The sequence below is a fragment of the Artemia sp. Qi Xiang Cuo genome, chromosome 7, assembly GCF_049724085.1.
Source record: "Artemia sp. Qi Xiang Cuo chromosome 7, ASM4972408v1, whole genome shotgun sequence".
NCBI lineage: Eukaryota > Metazoa > Arthropoda > Branchiopoda > Anostraca > Artemiidae > Artemia > Artemia sp. Qi Xiang Cuo.
In genome coordinates this window covers 1,461,414-1,481,824 of record NC_142800.1, presented here as the reverse complement: position 1 = coordinate 1,481,824, position 20,411 = coordinate 1,461,414, and the positions used below count along the sequence as shown (strand labels likewise).

At 35.9% G+C, this 20,411-nt stretch overlaps 3 protein-coding genes across 3 annotated transcripts in view; all 3 read right to left on the bottom strand.

Moving 5' to 3' along the window:
* The window catches only part of LOC148949844 (uncharacterized), a 59,904-nt gene extending 40,750 nt beyond the window's left edge, over positions 1 to 19,154 (bottom strand). The window contains exons 1-3 of the mRNA XM_089091326.1: positions 19,135 to 19,154; positions 5,270 to 5,371; positions 1,869 to 2,115 (exon numbers count right to left, since the gene is read on the bottom strand). Of these exons, the coding sequence (XP_088947452.1) occupies positions 1,869 to 1,935 (67 nt within the window). The 5' untranslated portion in view covers positions 1,936 to 2,115; positions 5,270 to 5,371; positions 19,135 to 19,154. The remainder of the gene's footprint in view (positions 1 to 1,868; positions 2,116 to 5,269; positions 5,372 to 19,134) is intronic.
* On the bottom strand, positions 13,784 to 14,926 carry LOC148949846 (uncharacterized). The gene has a single exon (XM_089091396.1). It carries the CDS (start codon positions 14,924 to 14,926, stop codon positions 13,784 to 13,786), a length of 1,143 nt encoding a protein of 380 aa, XP_088947522.1.
* Positions 15,182 to 17,195, bottom strand: LOC148949845 (uncharacterized). The gene is made up of 2 exons (XM_089091395.1): positions 16,566 to 17,195; positions 15,182 to 16,027 (listed from the first exon to the last, which is right to left on the bottom strand). The coding sequence occupies exons 1-2, from the start codon at positions 17,193 to 17,195 to the stop codon at positions 15,182 to 15,184; spliced, it is 1,476 nt and encodes a 491-aa protein (XP_088947521.1).
* Positions 19,155 to 20,411: the final 1,257 nt, after the last annotated feature.

Genomic DNA, 20,411 nt, shown 5'->3' with positions numbered 1-20,411 from the left:
GTATGCTCATGAGATCCACAATGGAAGCAACAAGGTTCATTCTGGCAAGGGTTGTTCCTAGAATGAGAGTGTCCACTACCAAGGCACTTGAGACGTTCCATGCTAGAGCAGCCTGACGATATATGCTCTAGCGACCCGCATTTGTAGCACATTTGCGGTAAAAACTTTTGCACATTTGCGGTAATAATCAGTAAGCCGGAAATGTTCGTAGCCAATGTGAATCCCATGACGCAAATAATGAGACTTGGCCGTCACCGAACGGAAGTATACACGATATGATTTCGAAACACCGATGCGCTGTATCTCTTCGATACCATGGTTAGAAGCACACACACTCTCTGGGTTGATCGGGAAGTCTACTCGTGATAATAAACCGACAATTCTCGATTTGCGAACCTCAGTTTTACCGACCTTTTCATTCAAACAGGCTTTCAAGTTTTCGGCGTTTTGTCTTTTCGTATGAATGACCCATTTCTGTTGCTGGGATCCTGATTCCCTAGAAAGTGAAATCTGCACTATACCATCAGCTCCATCCAACGATTTCAGAAAAGCTTCACGCTTTAAGGGATCATCACAATCTTGTGGTGGAGAATCTACTACAAGACCCACTGTTTCTGACTCGTTATTCAGTGGAGGCCAGGATTTATCATTGAGTTTTTCTTTATTTATACAGCTCAAAACCTCGCTCTGTACTGCGTCATAACACTCTTTCTCCAAAGCAGGAGTCTCTGCTACCTTACTTGTGACGTAATCAAGTTTATCAATTATGCTAAAAAGATGCCGGTCCCAGGAGGATCTTGGTCCCAGGAGGACGCCAGTTTTTGGAGGGAGGATCTTGGGCAGGGAGAGGGGAAATGCTTTTGATTGGGGAGATTTTTTTCCTTTTTTTAGAGCTTCTAGAAAGGACCTCTTGAAACCCATTATCATCAGTTGTAGTGACATTAACCCCCACACTTATCATTTTCCTATTCTCAGAATTTGAGCTATCATTTGAACTTTGAGATAGTGTGCTTGATCAGCCAAGATGGGTATCACTTTCACTGGCATTTGAGGTGGGATCTGGGGGGACTTTTTTTTTTAGAGGACTTCTAATCATTGCCTATTGGAAAAAGCTTTAAACAAAAACAAAACTAAAACAAGAAGGGACAAATGCCTTGTCGATTCGGTTGAAATAGTAGCTTCAGCATAGACGTAAAATTACATGTTAAAAAAAAAAAAAAATATGAAGAAAATTTAAAAAATCTAGTACGGCGAATTTATAAAGCTAAATCTCAGCTATCGAATAATACTAAAAATTTTATCTTTCGTAGAAACTTGAAGACAGTACGTGATATATTTAAAAACGGCAAAAAAAAAAAAAAAATGCATGGTAAGCATAAACTTTAAACAATATCCTTTAAAAGAGACCCAATTAAATTTCAGAAACAATATTCCAATAAATTACGACCCCCTTTGAAAACCCATTTCGTCCTTACTGACTAGAGAACCAAGTTGCTATCAATTAAAAACTCTGAGATAGCTAATCCCTTAAAAGTACTCAACTACCGCTTGTTTACTTGGAACAAGGAGCTCTGTCAATTTTAAATTTGCAAGGTTCTGAAATTTAAATTCAATTAGAAATTGAAAAATCCTCTTAAAGGTACTTCATACGAGGAAGCCCTCTGATGTACGCACAGCGGACGTGTTCTCGATCACAATGGGTGAACTGGTGCTATAACATATACATGTGCTATCATTGTGCTATAACATTCCCACTTACGCCCAAGTGTGGAGCAAACCAATTGTTACAGAAATTATTGTACTTAATGGAAGCATAGAATTGTAACCTCCAACGCTCTCTAAGCTTTTAAAATATAGGCGGGTCTTACTTATCCTTTCCTCGGGCAATGTTGTCTTGCCCAAGTTGGTTTTTGTCCTCACCCGGTCTTGGTTCATTGGGGGTAAATGGGTGTTTTCCCCCAGTTAGCACGTAGTAAAATAAGCAACCGATCCCAAAAACATCAATAGATGAGGTGCAGCGTTTTCTGGCCTGCATCTCCGGAGCGATCCATCCCAATGTTCCGATAACCGTGGTACAGGAAAATGAGGAATCTTCTTCGATCTTCTTTGAAAGACCTGAAAAAGATAACACTATTAGAAGTAGGTAGAACATTGTCTAACTTCTAGCTAGTTTATATAGACATAAAAAATTAACAAAGATTAATCTATGAGCGGGTACAAGACAGAAAGTTTGATAAACAAAAAAAACATAATTGGCCAATTTCAGCTGATGTTTTTTATTGAAAGCCTATTTCTCTAAAATCTTTCCTGACAGTTTCTAGTGACTTTTTTGGATACATATCTAAATCAGAACAACAATAATGCATTTTGTCAGCATTGGATCTTTAAAAGATGCATTTTTATTTGTTTTAAGCAAGTAATTGCTTTACACTACTTGCTTTACATTCTTATTTGTTTTATATTTTATTTGTTTTACAAGTATTTGTTCTATATTTTATTTGTTTTACAAGTATTTGTTCGCACTTGTAGCTGATCCGCGAATGGTAACTATGACTTAAATTTGAAAAAGAGCCTGAAACCCCCTAGAAAATAGCGTCGAATCCAGCGAACCCCAATATTCAGCTCACCCCTCCTCTAAATCAAGCCTGAAGCTACGGATATCCTTCCCATTTTTGGCTACATCATTTGAAATGGAATGTCTCACAAATCAACCGCTTTTAAAATCTTTGTTTGACGATTTTTTTTAACATTAGGCAGTAGATGTAGCTATAGATGAGTAATAAAAACACAATAGAAAGTTCGTCAAACAAAACGACAAAATTGGCGAATTTGAGCTGATATTTTTTATTGAAAGCCAGATTGTCTAAAATCTTCTCAGACAGTTTCTAATGACATGTTTGGTAAACATGTAAATAAGAACAACATTAATGCATTTTACCAGCATTGGATCTTTAACCTATATAAAAAAAAAATTTTGCAATTGTTTTCAACAAATTTTCGTCGGATGGAAAAGGCTTCTTGCTAAAACAGAAGCAAGCCGATAATAATCCACGTAAAAAAAAACATTTTTCATTAGACAACCTGAAGGCAGCCACCAAAGCAAAATTTTATATCATCGATAAAGCCTGGCTGGCAATCCTGTATCAACAGCCTAATATTTCTGTATTAAGAAAAGAAAAGTACAGACATTAAGCTCGTTTTGCAGAACATAGATAACTTGATGTCAAATATTATGATGGTAAAAGTTAAATTTAGGGCAAATTATGTTAGTTTAGATTAAATTTGATTATAAATATTAGAAATGGGTTTAAAACCTCAGCTAACCTAACTTAGGTTCACGAATTTTGGACAGTCACGGTAACATATAGTTAGTTTCCATTCTCCGTGCGTTGACTGTTCTTTTTCTATTAGCTTTTTTTCTATGTTATTTTTCTGTTCACTTTTTCCCTCCTCTGTTTTTTGTATCCGTCCACCTCACTCCTCTCTTTATTTCTTCGCCATAGGTCAGAAGTTTACTTCAACTTTGTTAAAGGATAAAATATTAATTAGCTCAAAAACATATTCAAAATCCGTTAAGCAGGTTTGTGTTCCATCCCCCTTTATTTAGTGTTGATGGACTGTCTTAAGGAACACAGGAAAGGCAATGGGAGAAGACGGAATCAAACGAGGAGGTAAAACTTCCTGGACTTAGATTATGTTCATGATTTAAGCATTCTAAATAAAAGTTTGACCAAATGAATAAACTTTCAGAGGTTTTGCGAGTTCAGGGTGCTAGAATAGGTTTGAAAATTAATGATAAGAAGAATAAGTCACTAAGGCTAGGAATAAGTGAAGATGAAAAGGTGACGTTGAGAAACGAAAAGATTAAACAGATGGAGAGCTTCACTTACCTTGGTAGTATTATAAGTTAAGACTGTGGGAGCAGTGACGATGTTAAAAGTAGAATAGCCAAGGTTCAGGGTGTTTTTTCACACTTGGAAAAGAGTTTGGAAGAATAGGAAGATGTCTGCAAACCAAGACTAGAATATTGGAAGCTACACTGATGACTATGGGCAAATACGGTTCTGAAGAATGGGCGCTCCGAAAAACGGATGAAGATTTGCTAGATGTTTTCCAGAGAAATTGCCTGTTCTTGGTACTCGCCTGACGACCGTATTTCAAATAGTAGGATGCACAAAAAGTGTGGTTCAGTCTTGCTTTCTAGGGCTAAAATGAGAAAAAGGTCGAGGTGGCTAGGGCACATTCTACATATGAAGAATGACAAATTACCGAAGATTGTTCTTTTTTGCAAACCGTCTAGAGCTAAAGAGAAAGCAGGCCGACAGCAGTTAGGGTGGAAGGATTCCATAAAGAAAAACTTGAAGGAAATGGAGACTTCGCGGGAGGGTGTAAAGAGGGTGTAAAGAGGGAGGCTTCGAATAGATTGGGATAGAGGAGGAGCTTGCGTAGCTGTGTTGACCTCAGGTGGCTTGGTGCTCTGGCGAGTTGATAGTAGTAGTATAAAAGGCAACTATCACTTCCGAATCTTAAAGAGGAGACCTAAATTTTCAATTTCCAGTTGAATGAGCCCCCTTCTGTTTCCACAACCACCCCCTCTATACTTAGTAAGTGGATAAAAAATAATACACGGAAGACACATTGCTCTTTCCTCCATAAGCGACCACTCTGATAGTCCTTATAGAACACTTCTAGCTTTTTATCCCCTTTCCGCAATTTAGATACTGACCACACTCATGTCTTCTGACTAACAATTATAAAAACAAGGTATTCTATACAGCAGTCTTTTATGGCTATGATATGATTTTATTACGTGAGTAAACCAATACATAGTATTTCACAGAGTAAATAAAAATACATAAGAGAACTACTAAAATACAAAAATTAACTAAAAAGAGAAAAAAACTACTAAAGGAAACTGCTAAAATACATATGAAAAATACACACTAATACCAACTACAGTACATATCATGAGTCCAACGACTGGTCGGGGCCTCCTGCTATGTACATAACAAGGCAATAATGATCAGGCAATGTTTAAGCGCTTTATATCTCTAATATAATCCATGAAGATTGTTCCAACACTCTTGTTGTTAACTACTAAATTTAAGTTAAATTGAAATGGGACATCGCTAAGCCAGATTGGCATTTCAAAACGATTGTGACAAAAACAGGGTCAGAAGGATGGGCGACCCTTCTTGAAATACCTCATGATAGCCAATTCAATAGCTCTATATTGTAAAGGTAACACGCCCGCTAATGCTGTACTTACCTCAGTCGGTGCTGAACGAAAAAATTTAGAAGTCATTATTAGAGGAACACGCTGAGCTGAATTAAGGAATCGTTGAACATTTTTCTTTCTGAGGTGTCCAAACTAAAAAGAAAAATAATATAAAATGGTAGTTTCTACAACTAATATATATAACTTACGAAGAGCATATAGTTTCAGACCCCATGTTGTCTTTGCAGCGTATAATAATTTAGCCGAATATCTCTTAGCAGTACTAACTCTATCGGAAACTCTTATCTCGGCGTCCAGGCGTTAATGCTCGGCTCAGTGACTGAGCATTTTTAAAATGTGTAGGCTAATTGATTTTTTGAATTAATAATGTACCCCATTAAACTTTAGCTTGCTTTCTATCGAGAACAACCCCGTGATATTTAACTTTATCCTGAATTTAATTTTAATTAAAACAAACAAATGTTTTTAACTGAAAGTAAGGACCGACATAAAAACTTAAAACAAACAGAAATTATTCCGTATATGAAAGGGGTTGTCCCCTCCTCAATACCCCGCTCTTTGCACTGAAGTTCTTTTTTTTTTTAAAAAGTAGAGTTGTGAGAAAGAGACAAACTTTAGACTAAAGAGCGAGGCGTTCAGGAGGGGACAGTACCTTTCATATACGGAATAATTTCTGTTTCTTTCAAGTTTTAATGTCGCTCCTTACTTTCAATTAAAAAAAAAAATTTTATTTTATTTTTGAACATTTTTCAACAAATGCAGGTTCGAATTTGGCTCACCGTGCATTAAAAATTAAAACACAATTTGCATATTTATTTTGGCAGATTTATTCCGGATACGAAGGGTCGCCTGCTCCTCAATACCTTGCTTTACACTAAAGCTGTTAGCACTTTTAAAAAAGCTTCCCATTTTAAATAGACCCTGTGTTTCAATTTTAGTAAACAGTCAAACTTTAGCATAAAGAGCAAAGTATTGAAGAGGATGCATCCCTTGATGCATGGCATAATTTCTGTTCGTTTTTCCAATGATACCGGTAAATCTGGTTCACCCTCTATGAAATAGAACCCTCCCCCTCACGGAAACCTTCTCCTTGAAAATTTCCTCCAGTGTAAGAGCAATCTCCCCCCTCAAAGTCCCTCCAGACAGTTTCTTCCTCATTGAGAATCCCCCCCACTATCTTTAATATTGCTTGTGGACGATTCAAAGTGAAAAATTCTTCTTAGCCTTTTTCCGTGGAATAAGACTTTAGTCTCTAATCAGTTTCTCGATCAATCCAGAAATGCCCCCTTCCGTGGAAATTATTTTCCAGAAAACAAAACGCGCGGAAAAAAGCCACTGGATAATTCCCCTAGAACATCTCCTGCATATAAAAAAATTGCCAAAGAGAATGTAAGACAATTAAAAGAATTTCGTATATTAATTCTGTCAAAACCCCCAGTCTAACATTTCCACTAGGATATTCCCTCCCCCAGGAAGATTCTCCCTTAGAAATCCACCCAAAGCACAACCCCCCCCCCCACCAAAAAAATGGCTGTATACTTCCTAACAACAAATACTAAATGTACACAATGGGCAAAGTATATAACTTGCAGCCCTTATCCGGGGACTGTGGGGGGGGGTAATTTTACACCTAAAGACATAGTTATTAGATTTTTCGACTACGTTAAACAAAAGGGCCTAAAAATTTTAATCCGGTGACTTTGAGAAAAAAATGAGCGTCAGAGGGAACCTAGTTGCCCTCCAATTTTTTTTGTCACTTAAAAAGGGCACTAGAAATTTTGATTTCCGTTTGAGTGAGCCCTCTCGCAATATTCTAGAACTACTATATCTATACAATCAATTCTATACAATTTCTTCCCCTGGGAAGAAAAAAAAAATTCCACATTTTTGCAAACAGGAGCTTGAAACATCTACACTAGGGTTATCTTATATGCTGAATCTGATGGCGTGATCTTCATTAAGATTCTATAACTTTTAAGGGGTGATTCTCCCCTTGTTCGAAAATAAGGCAAATATGCTCAGGCTCTTAACTTTTGACGGGTAACACTAGACTTGATGAAAATTCTATATTTGAAATCAGCATAAAAATCTGATTCTTTTGATGTATCTAATGGTATCAAAATTCCATTTCTTAAAGTTTCGATTACTTTTGAGCCGGGTCGCTCCTTACTTACAGTTCGCTACCATGAAATGTTTGATTCCTCCAAAGAAAATATTTACATTAGGTATCTTATTTTTATTCATAAATAGAATAGCCTCCGTTTTAGATTGATCAACAGTAAGTTTATTTCAATTAGCCCATGATTCGAAATTAGTAAAGACATTTTTTGCAATTTTTCGATCCTACTTATACTTCGGCATATGCTTGAATAGTACAATTATCATCAATTTGAATACGTAAGAGATCGTCAATATTTACTAGCCACAGAAAACGTGAACGAATACCTCCATATGGGCAAGAGTTTTCTAGTTCACATGTTTCATTTCCAACAGTTCGTGGTAACGAACTGTAAGTAAGGAGCGACCCGGCTCAATGGTAGCCGAAACTCTAAAAAACGGAATTTTGATACCAATAGATACATCAAAAGAATCATATTTTAATTCTTATTTCAAATATATAAGTTTCATCAAATTTAATCTTATCTATCGAAAGTTACGCGCCTGAGAAAAGTTTGCTGCTTTTCGAGAAAAGGGGGAAAGACCCCCTAAAACTTACAGAAACTTAATGAAAATCACACCATCATATTCAGTGTATCAGAGAACCCTACTGTAGAGGTTTCAAGCTCCTATCTACAAAAATGCGGAATTTTGCATTTTTTGCCAGAAGAAAGATCACGGGTGCGTGTTTATTTGTTTGTTTTTTTTTTCTTTTTCCCAGGGGTGATCGTTTTGACCCAGTGGTCCTAGAAAATTGTAGGAGGGCTCATTGGAATGGAAATTAAAAGTTCTAGTGCCCTTTTTAAGTGACAAAAAAAAATGGAGGGCAACTAGGCCCCCTCCCACGCTCATTTTTTTCCCAAAGTCACCTGATTAAAATTTTGAGATAGCCATTATGTTCAGCATAGTCGAAAATCTAATAAATATGTCTTTTTCGATGAATTAATCCCCCGCAGTTCCCTGGGGAAAGGCTGCAAGTTATGAACTTTGCCCATTGCTTACATATTGTTTTGGTTTTTGGGAAGTATACAGACATTTTCAGGAAGAATTTTTTTTCTGGTGGGGGGGGGGGGGGCTGGAGGAGGGGGTTACTCGGGAGAATCTTTCCGTGGAGGATGTTTCTTTGGGGTAAGGGACATTTCTATGAAGGGGGCGCCGGATTTCCAAGCATTATTTAAAAAACGATCAGAAATTAAATTAAAAAAAACTAGTTTTTTCAACTGAAAGTAAGAAGCAACATTAGAACTTAAAATGAACAGAAATTATTACGTAGTTTTTAGTTTGGACACCTCAGAAAGAAAAATGTTCAACGATTCCTTAATTCAGCTCAGCGTGTTCCTCTAATAATGACTTCTAAATTTTTTCGTTCAGCACCGACTGAGGTAAGTACAGCATTAGCGGGCGTGTTACCTTTACAATATAGAGCTATTGAATTGGCTATCATGAGGTATTTCAAGAAGGGTCGCCCATCCTTCTGACCCTGTTTTTGTCACAATCGTTTTGAAATGCCAATCTGGCTTAGCGAATTAGATGTCCCATTTCAATTTAACTTAAATTTAGTAGTTAACAACAAGAGTGTTGGAACAATCTTCATGGATTATATTAGAGATATAAAGCGCTTAAACATTGCCTGATCATTATTGCCTTGTTATGTACATAGCAGGAGGCCCCGACCAGTCGTTGGACTCATGATATGTACTGTAGTTGGTATTAGTGTGTATTTTTCATATGTATTTTAGTAGTTTCCTTTAGTAGTTTTCTTTTTAGTTAATTTTTGTATTTTAGTAGTTCTCTTATGTATTTTTATTTACTCTGTGAAATACTATGTATTGGTTTACTCACGTAATAAAATCATATCATAGCCATAAAAGACTGCTGTATAGGATACCTTGTTTTTATAATTGTTAGTCAGAAGACATGAGTGTGGTCAGTATCTAAATTGCGGAAAGGGGATAAAAAGCTAGAAGTGTTCTATAAGGACTATCAGAGTGGTCGCTTATGGAGGAAAGAGCAATGTGTCTTCCGTGTACTATTTTTTATCCACTTACTTAGTATAGAGGGGGTGGTTGTGGAAACAGAAGGGGGCTCATTCAACTGGAAATTGAAAATTTAGGTCTCCTCTTTAAGATTCGGAAGTGATAGTTGCCTTTTATACTACTACTATCAACTCGCCAGAGCACCAAGCCACCTGAGGTCAACACAGCTACGCAAGCTCCTCCTCTATCCCAATCTATTCGAAGCCTCCCTCTTTACACCCTCCCGCGAAGTCTCCATTTCCTTCAAGTTTTTCTTTATGGAATCCTTCCACCCTAACTGCTGTCGGCCTGCTTTCTCTTTAGCTCTAGACGGTTTGCAAAAAAGAACAATCTTCGGCAATTTGTCATTCTGCATATGTAGAATGTGCCCTAGCCACCTCGACCTTTTTCTCATTTTAGCCTTAGAAAGTAAGACTGAACCACACTTTTTGTGCATCCTACTATTTGAAATACGGTCGTCATTCGAGTACCAAGAACAGGCAATTTCTCTGGAAAACATCTAGCAAATCTTCATCCGTTTTTCGGAGCGCCCATTCTTCAGAACCGTATTTGCCCATAGTCATCAGTGTAGCTTCCAATATTCTAGTCTTGGTTTGCAGACATCTTCCTATTCTTCCAAACTCTTTTCCAAGTGTGAAAAAAACACCCTGAACCTTGGCTGTTCTACTTTTAACATCTTCACTGCTCCCACAGTCTTAACTTATAATACTACCAAGGTAAGTGAAGCTCTCCATCTGTTTAATCTTTTCGTTTCTCAGCGTCACCTTTTCATCTTCACTTATTCCTAGCCTTAGTGACTTATTCTTCTTATCATTAATTTTCAAACCTGTTCTAGCACCCTGAACTCGCAAAACCTCTAAAAGTTTATTCATTTGGTCAAACTTTTATTTAGAATGCTTAAATCATGAACATAATCTAAGTCTAGGAAGTTTTACCTCCTCGTTTGATTCCGTCTTCTCCCATTGCCTTTTCTGTGTTCCTTAAGACAGTCCATCAACACTAAATAAAGGGGGATGGAACCCAAACCTGCTTAACGGATTTTGAATATGTTTTTGAGCTAATTAATATTTTATCCTTTAACAAAGTTGAAGTAAACTTCTGACCTATGGCGAAGAAATAAAGAGAGGAGTGAGGTGGACGGATACAAAAAACAGAGGAGGGAAAAAGTGAACAGAAAAATAACATAGAAAAAAAGCTAATAGAAAAAGAACAGTCAACGCACGAAGAATGGAAACTAACTATATGTTACCGTGACTGTCCAAAATTCGTGAACCTAAGTTAGGTTAGCTGAGGTTTTAAACCCATTTCTAATATTTATAATCAAATTTAATCTAAACTAACATAATTTACCCTAAATTTAACTTTTACCATCATAATATTTGACATCAAGTTATCTATGTTCTGCAAAACGAGCTTAATGTCTGTACTTTTCTTTTCTTAATACAGAAATATTAGGCTGGTGATACAGGATTGCCAGCCAGGCTTTATCGATGATATAAAATTTTGCTTTGGTGGCTGCCTTCAGGTTGTCCAATGAAAAATGTTTTTTTTTACGTGGATTATTATCGGCTTGCTTCTGTTTTAGCAAGTAGCCTTTTCCATCCGACGAAAATTTGTTGAAAACAATTAAATTTTTTTTTTTTTTTATAGGTTAAAGATCCAATGCTGGTAAAATGCATTAATGTTGTTCTTATTTACATGTTTACCAAACATGTCATTAGAAACTGTCTGAGAAGATTTTAGACAATCTGGCTTTCAATAAAAAATATCAGCTCAAATTCGCCAATTTTGTCGTTTTGTTTGACGAACTTTCTATTGTGTTTTTATTACTCATCTATAGCTACATCTACTGCCTAATGTTAAAAAAAATCGTCAAACAAAGATTTTAAAAGCGGTTGATTTGTGAGACATTCCATTTCAAATGATGTAGCCAAAAATGGGAAGGATATCCGTAGCTTCAGGCTTGATTTATAGGAGGGGTGAGCTGAATATTGGGGTTCGCTGGATTCGACGCTATTTTCTAGGGGGTTTCAGGCTCTTTCTCAAATTTAAGTCATAGTTACCATTCGCGGATCAGCTACAAGTGCGAACAAATACTTGTAAAACAAATAAAATATAGAAAAAATACTTGTAAAACAAATAAAATATAAAACAAATAAGAATGTAAAGCAAGTAGTGTAATGCAATTACTTGCTTAAAACAAATAAAAATGCATCTTTTAAAGATCCAATGCTGATAAAATGCATTATTGTTGTTCTGATTTAGATATGTATCCAAAAAAGTCACTAGAAACTGTCAGGAAAGATTTTAGAGAAATAGGCTTTCAATAAAAAATATCAGCTGAAATTGGCCAATTATGTTTTTTTTGTTTATCAAACTTTCTGTCTTGTACCCGCTCATAGATTAATCTTTGTTAATTTTTTATGTCTATATAAACTAGCTAGAAGTTAAACAATGTTCTACCTACTTCTAATAGTGTTATCTTTTTCAGGTCTTTCAAAGAAGATCGAAGAAGATTCCTGATTTTCCTGTACCACGGTTATCGGAACATTGGGATGGATCGCTCCGGAGATGCAGGCCAGAAAACGCTGCACCTCATCTATTGATGTTTTTGGGATCGGTTGCTTATTTTACTACCTGCTAACTGGGGGAAAACACCCATTTATCCCCAATGAACCAAGACCGGGTGAGGACAAAAACCAACTTGGGCAAGAGAACATTGCCCGAGGAAAGGATAAGTAAGACCCGCCTATATTTTAAAAGCTTAGAGAGCGTTGGAGGTTACAATTCTATGCTTCCATTAAGTACAATAATTTCTGTAACAATTGGTTTGCTCCACACTTGGGCGTAAGTGGGAATGTTATAGCACATGTATATGTTATAGCACCAGTTCACCCATTGTGATCGAGAACACGTCCGCTGTGCGTACATCAGAGGGCTTCCTCGTATGAAGTACCTTTAAGAGGATTTTTCCATTTCTAATTGAATTTAAATTTCAGAACCTTGCAAATTTAAAATTGACAGAGCTCCTTGTTCCAAGTAAACAAGCGGTAGTTGAGTACTTTTAAGGGATTAGCTATCTCAGAGTTTTTAATTGATAGCAACTTGGTTCTCTAGTCAGTAAGGACGAAATGGGTTTTCAAAGGGGGTCGTAATTTATTGGAATATTGTTTCTGAAATTTAATTGGGTCTCTTTTAAAGGATATTGTTTAAAGTTTATGCTTACCATGCATTTTTTTTTTTTTTTGGCCGTTTTTAAATATATCACGTACTGTCTTCAAGTTTCTACGAAAGATAAAATTTTTAGTATTATTCGATAGCTGAGATTTAGCTTTATAAATTCGCCGTACTAGATTTTTTAAATTTTCTTCAGATTTTTTTTTTTTAACTTGTAATTTTACGTCTATGCTGAAGCTACTATTTCAACCGAATCGACAAGGCATTTGTATCATATTGTTCATTAGCTTCAGATTTATTTAATCACCATGTCAGATTTTTATGTTACTTTGAATTTTCTGTAGAAAATAATTTAAACTTGCTTGAAAAAGCAAAAATTGATACCGCTAGATGGACTATGCTTCGTTATTTCTCATTCAAAGAAATAAATGCGGATCCGTCATGAAGGGTGAATGCCTCTAGAGTAGGTGGTTATGGGTGGTTTAGCAGAATGCAGTTTTGGTATACAGCCTGACAACTCTTGACAAGGCAAAAAGTTCTTGACTAGACTGATTTGGAATATTGTTCTCTGCAGCAGCAGCAGCAGCAGCAGCAGCAGCAGGATTTCGGACCTTTCTTGACAGTAGATGTCACTTAGGTCCCAATTCAATGGTTTCTCAAAATATCACATTAGAAAGTTGAAAAAGTAAGTAAAGGGTGAATTGTCACTATAATTTTACACTGCACTTATATTCAAGATGCACCAAATTTAAGTAGCAAACTGGACTATATCTTCTTATCTGCTCCTATGTCTTGTAAAAACTGCACTACAAGTCGACAAATTTGCATATTAATTTTGTCATCAGCAATGCCTCCCAAAAGTAGATCTAAATTGGGGCACATAGAATTCTGTGCAAATAACTTTGCTAAATATTGTCTCTGATGTTGATAATTATCACAGTCTATTAGAACATGCGTAATTATCTCTTCATTGTTGCAATGTTTGCAATGTTTGTCTTCTCCAAAGAATCTTGCACGATAGGATTAAACCCCTGCATGTTGAGATCTTAGACGAAAGATGATAACCCCTTCTTTTCTTGTTAGTTTCTCATATATTTTTAGTTCGTGGCTTCTTGTGGTTTTGCAAGTGACAAAGTAATTACCTGACAAGTTCCTATTTTCTTCAAAAGAGAACTTATCTAGGCTCCTTGTCACTTTTTTCAATCATCTTAACTTCCTTAGGGGAGTCACACTCACTAAAGGGGCCTGTCACTTTGGTGGCCTGCTTTGCAGCTCTGTCTTCTCTTTCATTACCGTCAATCCCAACATGAGCTGGCACCCATTGTAGAATGACTTTATGGTTTTTACATGCGGATGTAAACGCAGAATAACAGGCAGTTACTTCCCTAAATGACATCCTGTCTCTAATTACACTGTTGATGGCATCTATGGAGGCTTTAGAATCTGAACATATAACAATATTAGGATAGCTCTGCAGATTGGTTCCTATATATTCAAAAGCCTTCTTTATAGCAATAATTTCTGCTTGGAATACTGATGTTTCATTTGGTAACTTGAATTGGTTTGTAATTTGCAGCTGTGGGAATACAAATGCAGCCCCAACTGGTGTGTCTTGTCCAGTTTTTGATCTATCTGTATGTATATTTAAGAAGTCATGGTAAAAAATTGCCATGTGTAACTTAAAGCAGATTGCAAGATTATACTGAGACATTTCACCAATATTATTTACACACTCAAGATGGCTTTGTTCCCAAGGCGGTAATGGCAGGTTATCTGGGACCTTTAACATATCAGTTATTTTTAAACTGTGGACAAATTGAGAGCACAGTTGAATAGCTCGTTCAAAGATATTTATTTCATTATGTTTATTTTGACTGTTGGCTGTGATAAAGGCGCCTGGTTTTACTATTCTTGATTTTACTGGGTGTGTTTTCTCAGCAGTCCACAGTCTCTTAATATATTTCAATACTGCAGTACTTCTTCTTGTTTCTAAATCCTCGAGGCCACTCTCTGATAACAGGAATGGTATTGGTGTGGTATTTCTTGCTCCAAAGGAAATCCTCAGAGCTGAATTCTGTATGGTATTGAGTCTTTTAAGGGTTGATTGTGGAGCTGATTGGTATATTGTTGCAGCATATTCAAGCTTTGGTGTAATGTATTTTTTAAAAAACTCTATCTGGAATTTGGTTCTGCTGCCCCAAGAGATCCTTGTGAGTGATTTCATGCCATTTAGTCTTCTAATACATGGTCCTTTAGTGTAATCTATGTGGGGATTCCAATTTAGATTCCTATCAATAATACAGCCTAGAAACTTCATTTGATTAACATATTTAATTTTTCTGCCACCTAAAGTTAATGTTAGAGCAATGATGGAATTTTTTATGATTATAAGCATTCCTTTTGTGTTATGAAAGGGTAAGTTGATGTCAAAACTGGCTTGCCAATTCTCTACTTGTTGCAATACAGCCTGTATGTTTCTTGTGACTTCACTGATTTTTCTTCCTGTAACCCAGAAAACTTTATCATCTGTAGATATGCTTGCTCTGGATGGTCCATCATCAAGTGGTATATACTAAACTTCGATATTATAGAAATCAGGTCCCAATGCAGATCCCTGTGGTACACCCCTTTTTACTTTCAAGGTGTCAGTGGAGGTGGTGTTGCCTACTCTAATACAGATTTCACGGTCTTCAAGGTAACTTTTTACAAATTTTAATAGTCTTCTGCATATACCACTTTCAATAATGCCATTCAAAATTTGTCTATGCGTCAAGGAGTCAAAGGCACTGTCAACATCTAAGAACATGGCAATCATAATGAGCTGATTCTGAATCGCGTATGTGGCATCATGTTGAAAACATACCAGGTTGTCAATGGTCCTTCTATTCTTCCTAAAACCACACTGAACATCTTTGAGAAATTTTCTATATTCAATTTCCCAGTTCAACGTCCTTTTTACAAGCCTTTCATGGACTTTGCCTAAAACAGGCAAGAGTGTAATAAAGTGATTGTTTTTAGTAATTGAGCAGTCTTTATTAGCTTTAGAAGTCATTATTGATGTTGCTGATTTCCAGATTTTTGGGAAATAACCAGTACCCCATGCTTGATTAATTAAGTCAAGGAGGCATGATATCCACATGTCACTTAGATTGGAAAAAAATTGAGGGAAAACCATGTCTGATCCAGGAGCAGTTTTCGGAAGGTTGGATATAACATTTTGTATTTCTTCCAAAGTAAATGACTTATTGTGTGGCTCATATAGTTCTCTTCTGGAAATTCTGTTGAATTTGGAGGTTTGGCAAATGACAGCAGTTATACCATTATCAGTTTTACCTACTGTTCTGCTGAGCAGCTCTAAACTTGCCTTAGCCCTTTCTGCTTCAGTGAGAAAAGGATTGCTGTTGTATATCATAGGTGGCTTATTGGTTTTTGGAAAGGGTTTGTTTGTTCATCATGTGTCTAAGGAATGAATAAACTTTGTTTGCTGGAGTCTTGAAATCAAGATGCTCCATAAATTCTCTGATACTTTTGTTTTTTGCTGCTGAAACTGATTTTTTAAATTTTGCGTATGATTTTTTCAATTCAATAAGATTGGGTAAGGTAGTTGCAGCACTGTATATTCTGGCTTTTTTCTTTCTGGCCTTTTTTGCTTCAGTGAGAAGAGGATTGCTATTATATATCATAGGTGGGTTATTGGTTTTTGGATAGGGTTTGTTCATCATGTGTCTAAGGAATGAATAAACTTTGTTTGCTGGAGTCTTGAAATCAAGATGCTCCAGAAATTCTCTTATATTTTTGTTTTTTGCTGCCGAAACAGATTTTTTAAATTTTGCATATGATTTTTTCAATTCAATAAGATTGGGTAAGGTAGTTGCAGCACTGTATATTCTAGCTTTTTTCTTATAATTCTTTTTTGACTCTTCACACTCTCTATTCCACCAAATGCTGCTTTTTACCTTCTTATCAACCGTTCCAATAAAAGGCATAGACATCTTTGCAGCGTCTAATAATTGTTCCTGAAATAGGAGATTTCTAGTATCAATAGACGTAACTGTGGTCAAAATGTTTTTAACATGAACTTGATTCTGATTATCTTTAAAGAATGACAAGTTAGCTCTTTTTATCTGAAACCTATATCCATTACCATGATTTGTTGAAGGTGATCTGCAATTATATTGTCTATTTGACTCTATTGCTAAATGGATAGGAGAATGGTCACTAAACAGTAATGTTTGAGTTGGGATACAAATGGATATAATGCTTGCCATACTTCGGCTGTCCATAATCAGGTCAATTGTAATTTCAACTTGGGATAGAGGATCACATCTGGTGGGGAGCCCATTAGGTGTTATGAGGCAGATGTTTTTTTCCAGCAGCAACTTTTCCAAGCTTCTTCCAGATGGATTAACTAAGTCACACTTGCACCACACTTTACTATGGGCATTAAAATCACCCAATATAATCAGATCCTCATTGCTTGGTACTAAATTGTATAGCTTTTTTATTAAATCACCAACAATGGGATTGTTCCCACTGGAATTGTAGACATTGAAGAAATTTAAAAACCTGCCATCATCTAGTGTCATTTTACAGCCAACAAGTTCCACGCTCCATCGACAGTTTTCTTCTATATCAACCTCAATACTAGTAAAGTAAATGTTATTTTTTAAGCAAATTATAACTCCTCCTTTGGTTCCATTAGTTCTATCTCTCTTGATTATATTATATTTCTAAAATTCATTCTTGTAGGTGGTTGCAGCCAAGTTTCCTGGATACAGATCATATCTATAGTGTTTTCCTAGCAGGTGTAAAGAATAATATCCTTTTTTACTTTTCTTATAGATTGAGCATTCCAAGACATTATTTTAAGGACCATGATGCATATCTAATGTAGCATTATTAAGCAGAAAAACACTCGAAATCTTTTGTTGATTAAGAGAGCCTAAATTTAATTCTTCTACCAACTTACAGAGCTTTTCAATACGAACTGGTAGGCTTAGGCTTGATAAATTCATAAGATCTGGGCTGCATAGTAGGCCAATTACTAACTTTTCAGCTGCTTCTGTTTTGGATAATTTTACAAGTCTGTCAGTGATTTGGCTTTGTGAGGTCTGATTGATCTGATTGTGATGTAGCCTCCTCTTGTTTAGCACATCAGCATAGCTTTTATAAGCTACCTGTGCCATACGGAACCCAATTTGATATTTTTCAGCTACTTAGAGGATTCCTTGGTTTTGCTGCCTTACTGGGCACCAATTGGATGTTGATGAGTGACTTCCATTACAATTGTCACACATGTATGCTTTTGGTCTGATTTCAGGGTCTATTGTTTTAAGTGGGCACTGGTTTGACAGGTGTTTCTCTGAGCACCTCAAACATATTGACTCTTTAGCTCTACATTCTTTTTTAGTGTGTTCATATTTCTGGCCCTTGCGACACTGGAGGACTCTTCGATAGTATTGGTATACCTCCTTTTTTCTTCCAAAGCACCAGATATTTGGTGGTAGGGTCCTACCCTCAAAAATAATTAATACTGCAAGGCTATTTTCAAGTTTTTTAGATTCCTTATTGTATCTTTTCTGTCTTATAGCATCTTTCACAGTTGTTGGGGTTCGTAAGCTCTCCTTGATTTCCTCTATGGATAAGATAAGAGGGATACCTTTAATTATTCCTCTTACTATAGGTTGAATTCTTTTTGTCTTTATGGTGATGTTGCAGAGTGTGCTGGGAGATAAAATCTTTTCAGCCTCATCTTCACCTTGTAGATATAAAAGCATGTTCCTTCTTTCTTTCTTAACTTCAAGCTCAAATTTGGAATTCTTCAATATTGTTTGGATTGATTTTGCAATTTCATAATCAGGAGGGAAGTTTTTTCCACTTTCCTCTATGATAATTTCTAATAACAATTTATAATGTTCTTGTTCTGGGATGATGCTCTGTGTATCTTTGTTGATGTAATTTGCTTCAGGTGTTGCAGATTTCCTTTGCTTACACTTTGCAGCTGGACCGATTTCACTTTCTGTGGAACAGGTCTTTCCTTTTTGTGCAAATGTTAGGATTCTGCCCTAGTCATGGTAAAACTATTCCATTTTCATGCACAACAATTCCTTATATTTCCAATGGATTTCCAGCTGTTCTGAGCTCTTCATCACTGTCATAAGAGGGTAAAGCTGGATAGCACTCTTCATTGAGCACATAATATTTGTTTGTTGTTGGGATGGTGTAGTTAGGATAAGTGGGAGGTAAAACATAACTATGAGGGACAGAGCTAGGGATATGACTTGTAGTTACACATGTTTGAGTTGAGCTCCTTTGAATATCAGCTGGAGTAAAAATTGTTACACTTTGTCCATTGGGGAGGATACCAATTAGAGGTTGAGTGTAAGGAGGGTGGAAATTTTGGGTGGGACCAGGTAAAACCTGGTCAGGTAGCTGAAACATTCAGCTAAAATCACAAATGTCAATTTTTATTTATTAAATAGTCAAAAACTTTTTAATAAAATCCAAACAATCACCAATACTCACAAGAAAATTGTAACTTGAAGAAAAAGATCTTTTATCCAACCGGTTTAATCTTTTCTCTATTGTTCTCTGCGAGTTGTCGGACTCTGTGATTTAAACAGCTTCATTATGGGAAATAAAAACGGAATAAAGAATATAAAGCGAAACTCAAGACAATTCAAAAAGTATCCAATCCTGGATGTACAATTCCATGTATTTTGGTTATAGACAAAAATATATTGGCTCTAGGTTCTTTTGATATTGTTTTGTTCAAAATTGTTCAACAAATCTGAATATAATTTATCTATATATATTTATTAATTTATTAATGTACATTTATTACCAATCCGCACAAAGTAATGAAAATATAGCATGGAAACAATAAAATCTTCTTCATAATCATTTATTTTGAAATTATACCGAATCACGGGCGAACTTTTGAAAATCAGCTTGCAAAAAAAAAAAAATATACTCAGAGATTTGCCATTCACCCTTTTTACTAGTGAAATAATAGGATCTAATGCTTAGACTGGTTACAGTCCCAGATAAAAAGCGACTAGCTATTTCAGAGTTGTTAATTGATAGCAACTTGGTTCTCCATATATTCGGTTATATCTTATAATTAAGGATATTTTCCGTGGTGTACATTAAGAATATGTTAAATTTGGTAATACAATGAAATTTGCAAATGATAAATTAACAATTTTATGCCTGAAAAGTGCTTTGCAGAATTTGCGTTTTTTCCCGAAATCAGATGGAGTCAGTAAGGACGAAAGGGGTGGTAATTTATAAGAATGTTGCTACTGAAATTTAATTGGGTCTCTTTAAGGATATTGCTTAAAAGGTATGATAATGTAAACATTATGGGGGGGGGGGGGCTATGGGTTGCACCAAATCACTTTTTGTGAAGTCCTTATGGCTTGGGGTTTGTATTCACTTTACCTTTCATCAGTTATGTTTTTAGTTTCTTATATTTTGATTTGTTTAATTTTTTTCTTTTTATTTCCATGTTTATGGTATAATTATTTACTTTTTGTGCATTTCTATTTTGTGTTCATAGATTGATTATTGTTTTGTTTTTATTTTGTTTGCTATTTTTTGTGTTTATTATTTAATCTGCTTTCGCCTTTGTGTCTTAAACTTTAATCTTGTTTTACTTTCACTTTGTTCTTTTTTCAGATTGTCTAGTTTAAATGATTGTTCAGCTGCATGTTTAATAACCCAGATGCTGGAATCCGAACCTGAAAAAAGACCAGTGGCTACGGCTATTTGCAAGCATCCCGCGTTTTGGGACAGTACAA

Coding starts and splice junctions, on each gene's coding strand:
- LOC148949846 (XM_089091396.1), bottom strand. CDS start 14,926: ATGAAGTTTCTAGGCTGTATTATTGATAGGAATCTAAATTGGAATCCC.
- LOC148949845 (XM_089091395.1), bottom strand. CDS start 17,195: ATGACACTAGATGATGGCAGGTTTTTAAATTTCTTCAATGTCTACAAT. Junction 16,028..16,565: donor TTGGAACGGTTGATAAGAAG/GTAAAAAGCAGC, acceptor AAAACCAATAAG/CCACCTATGATATACAACAG.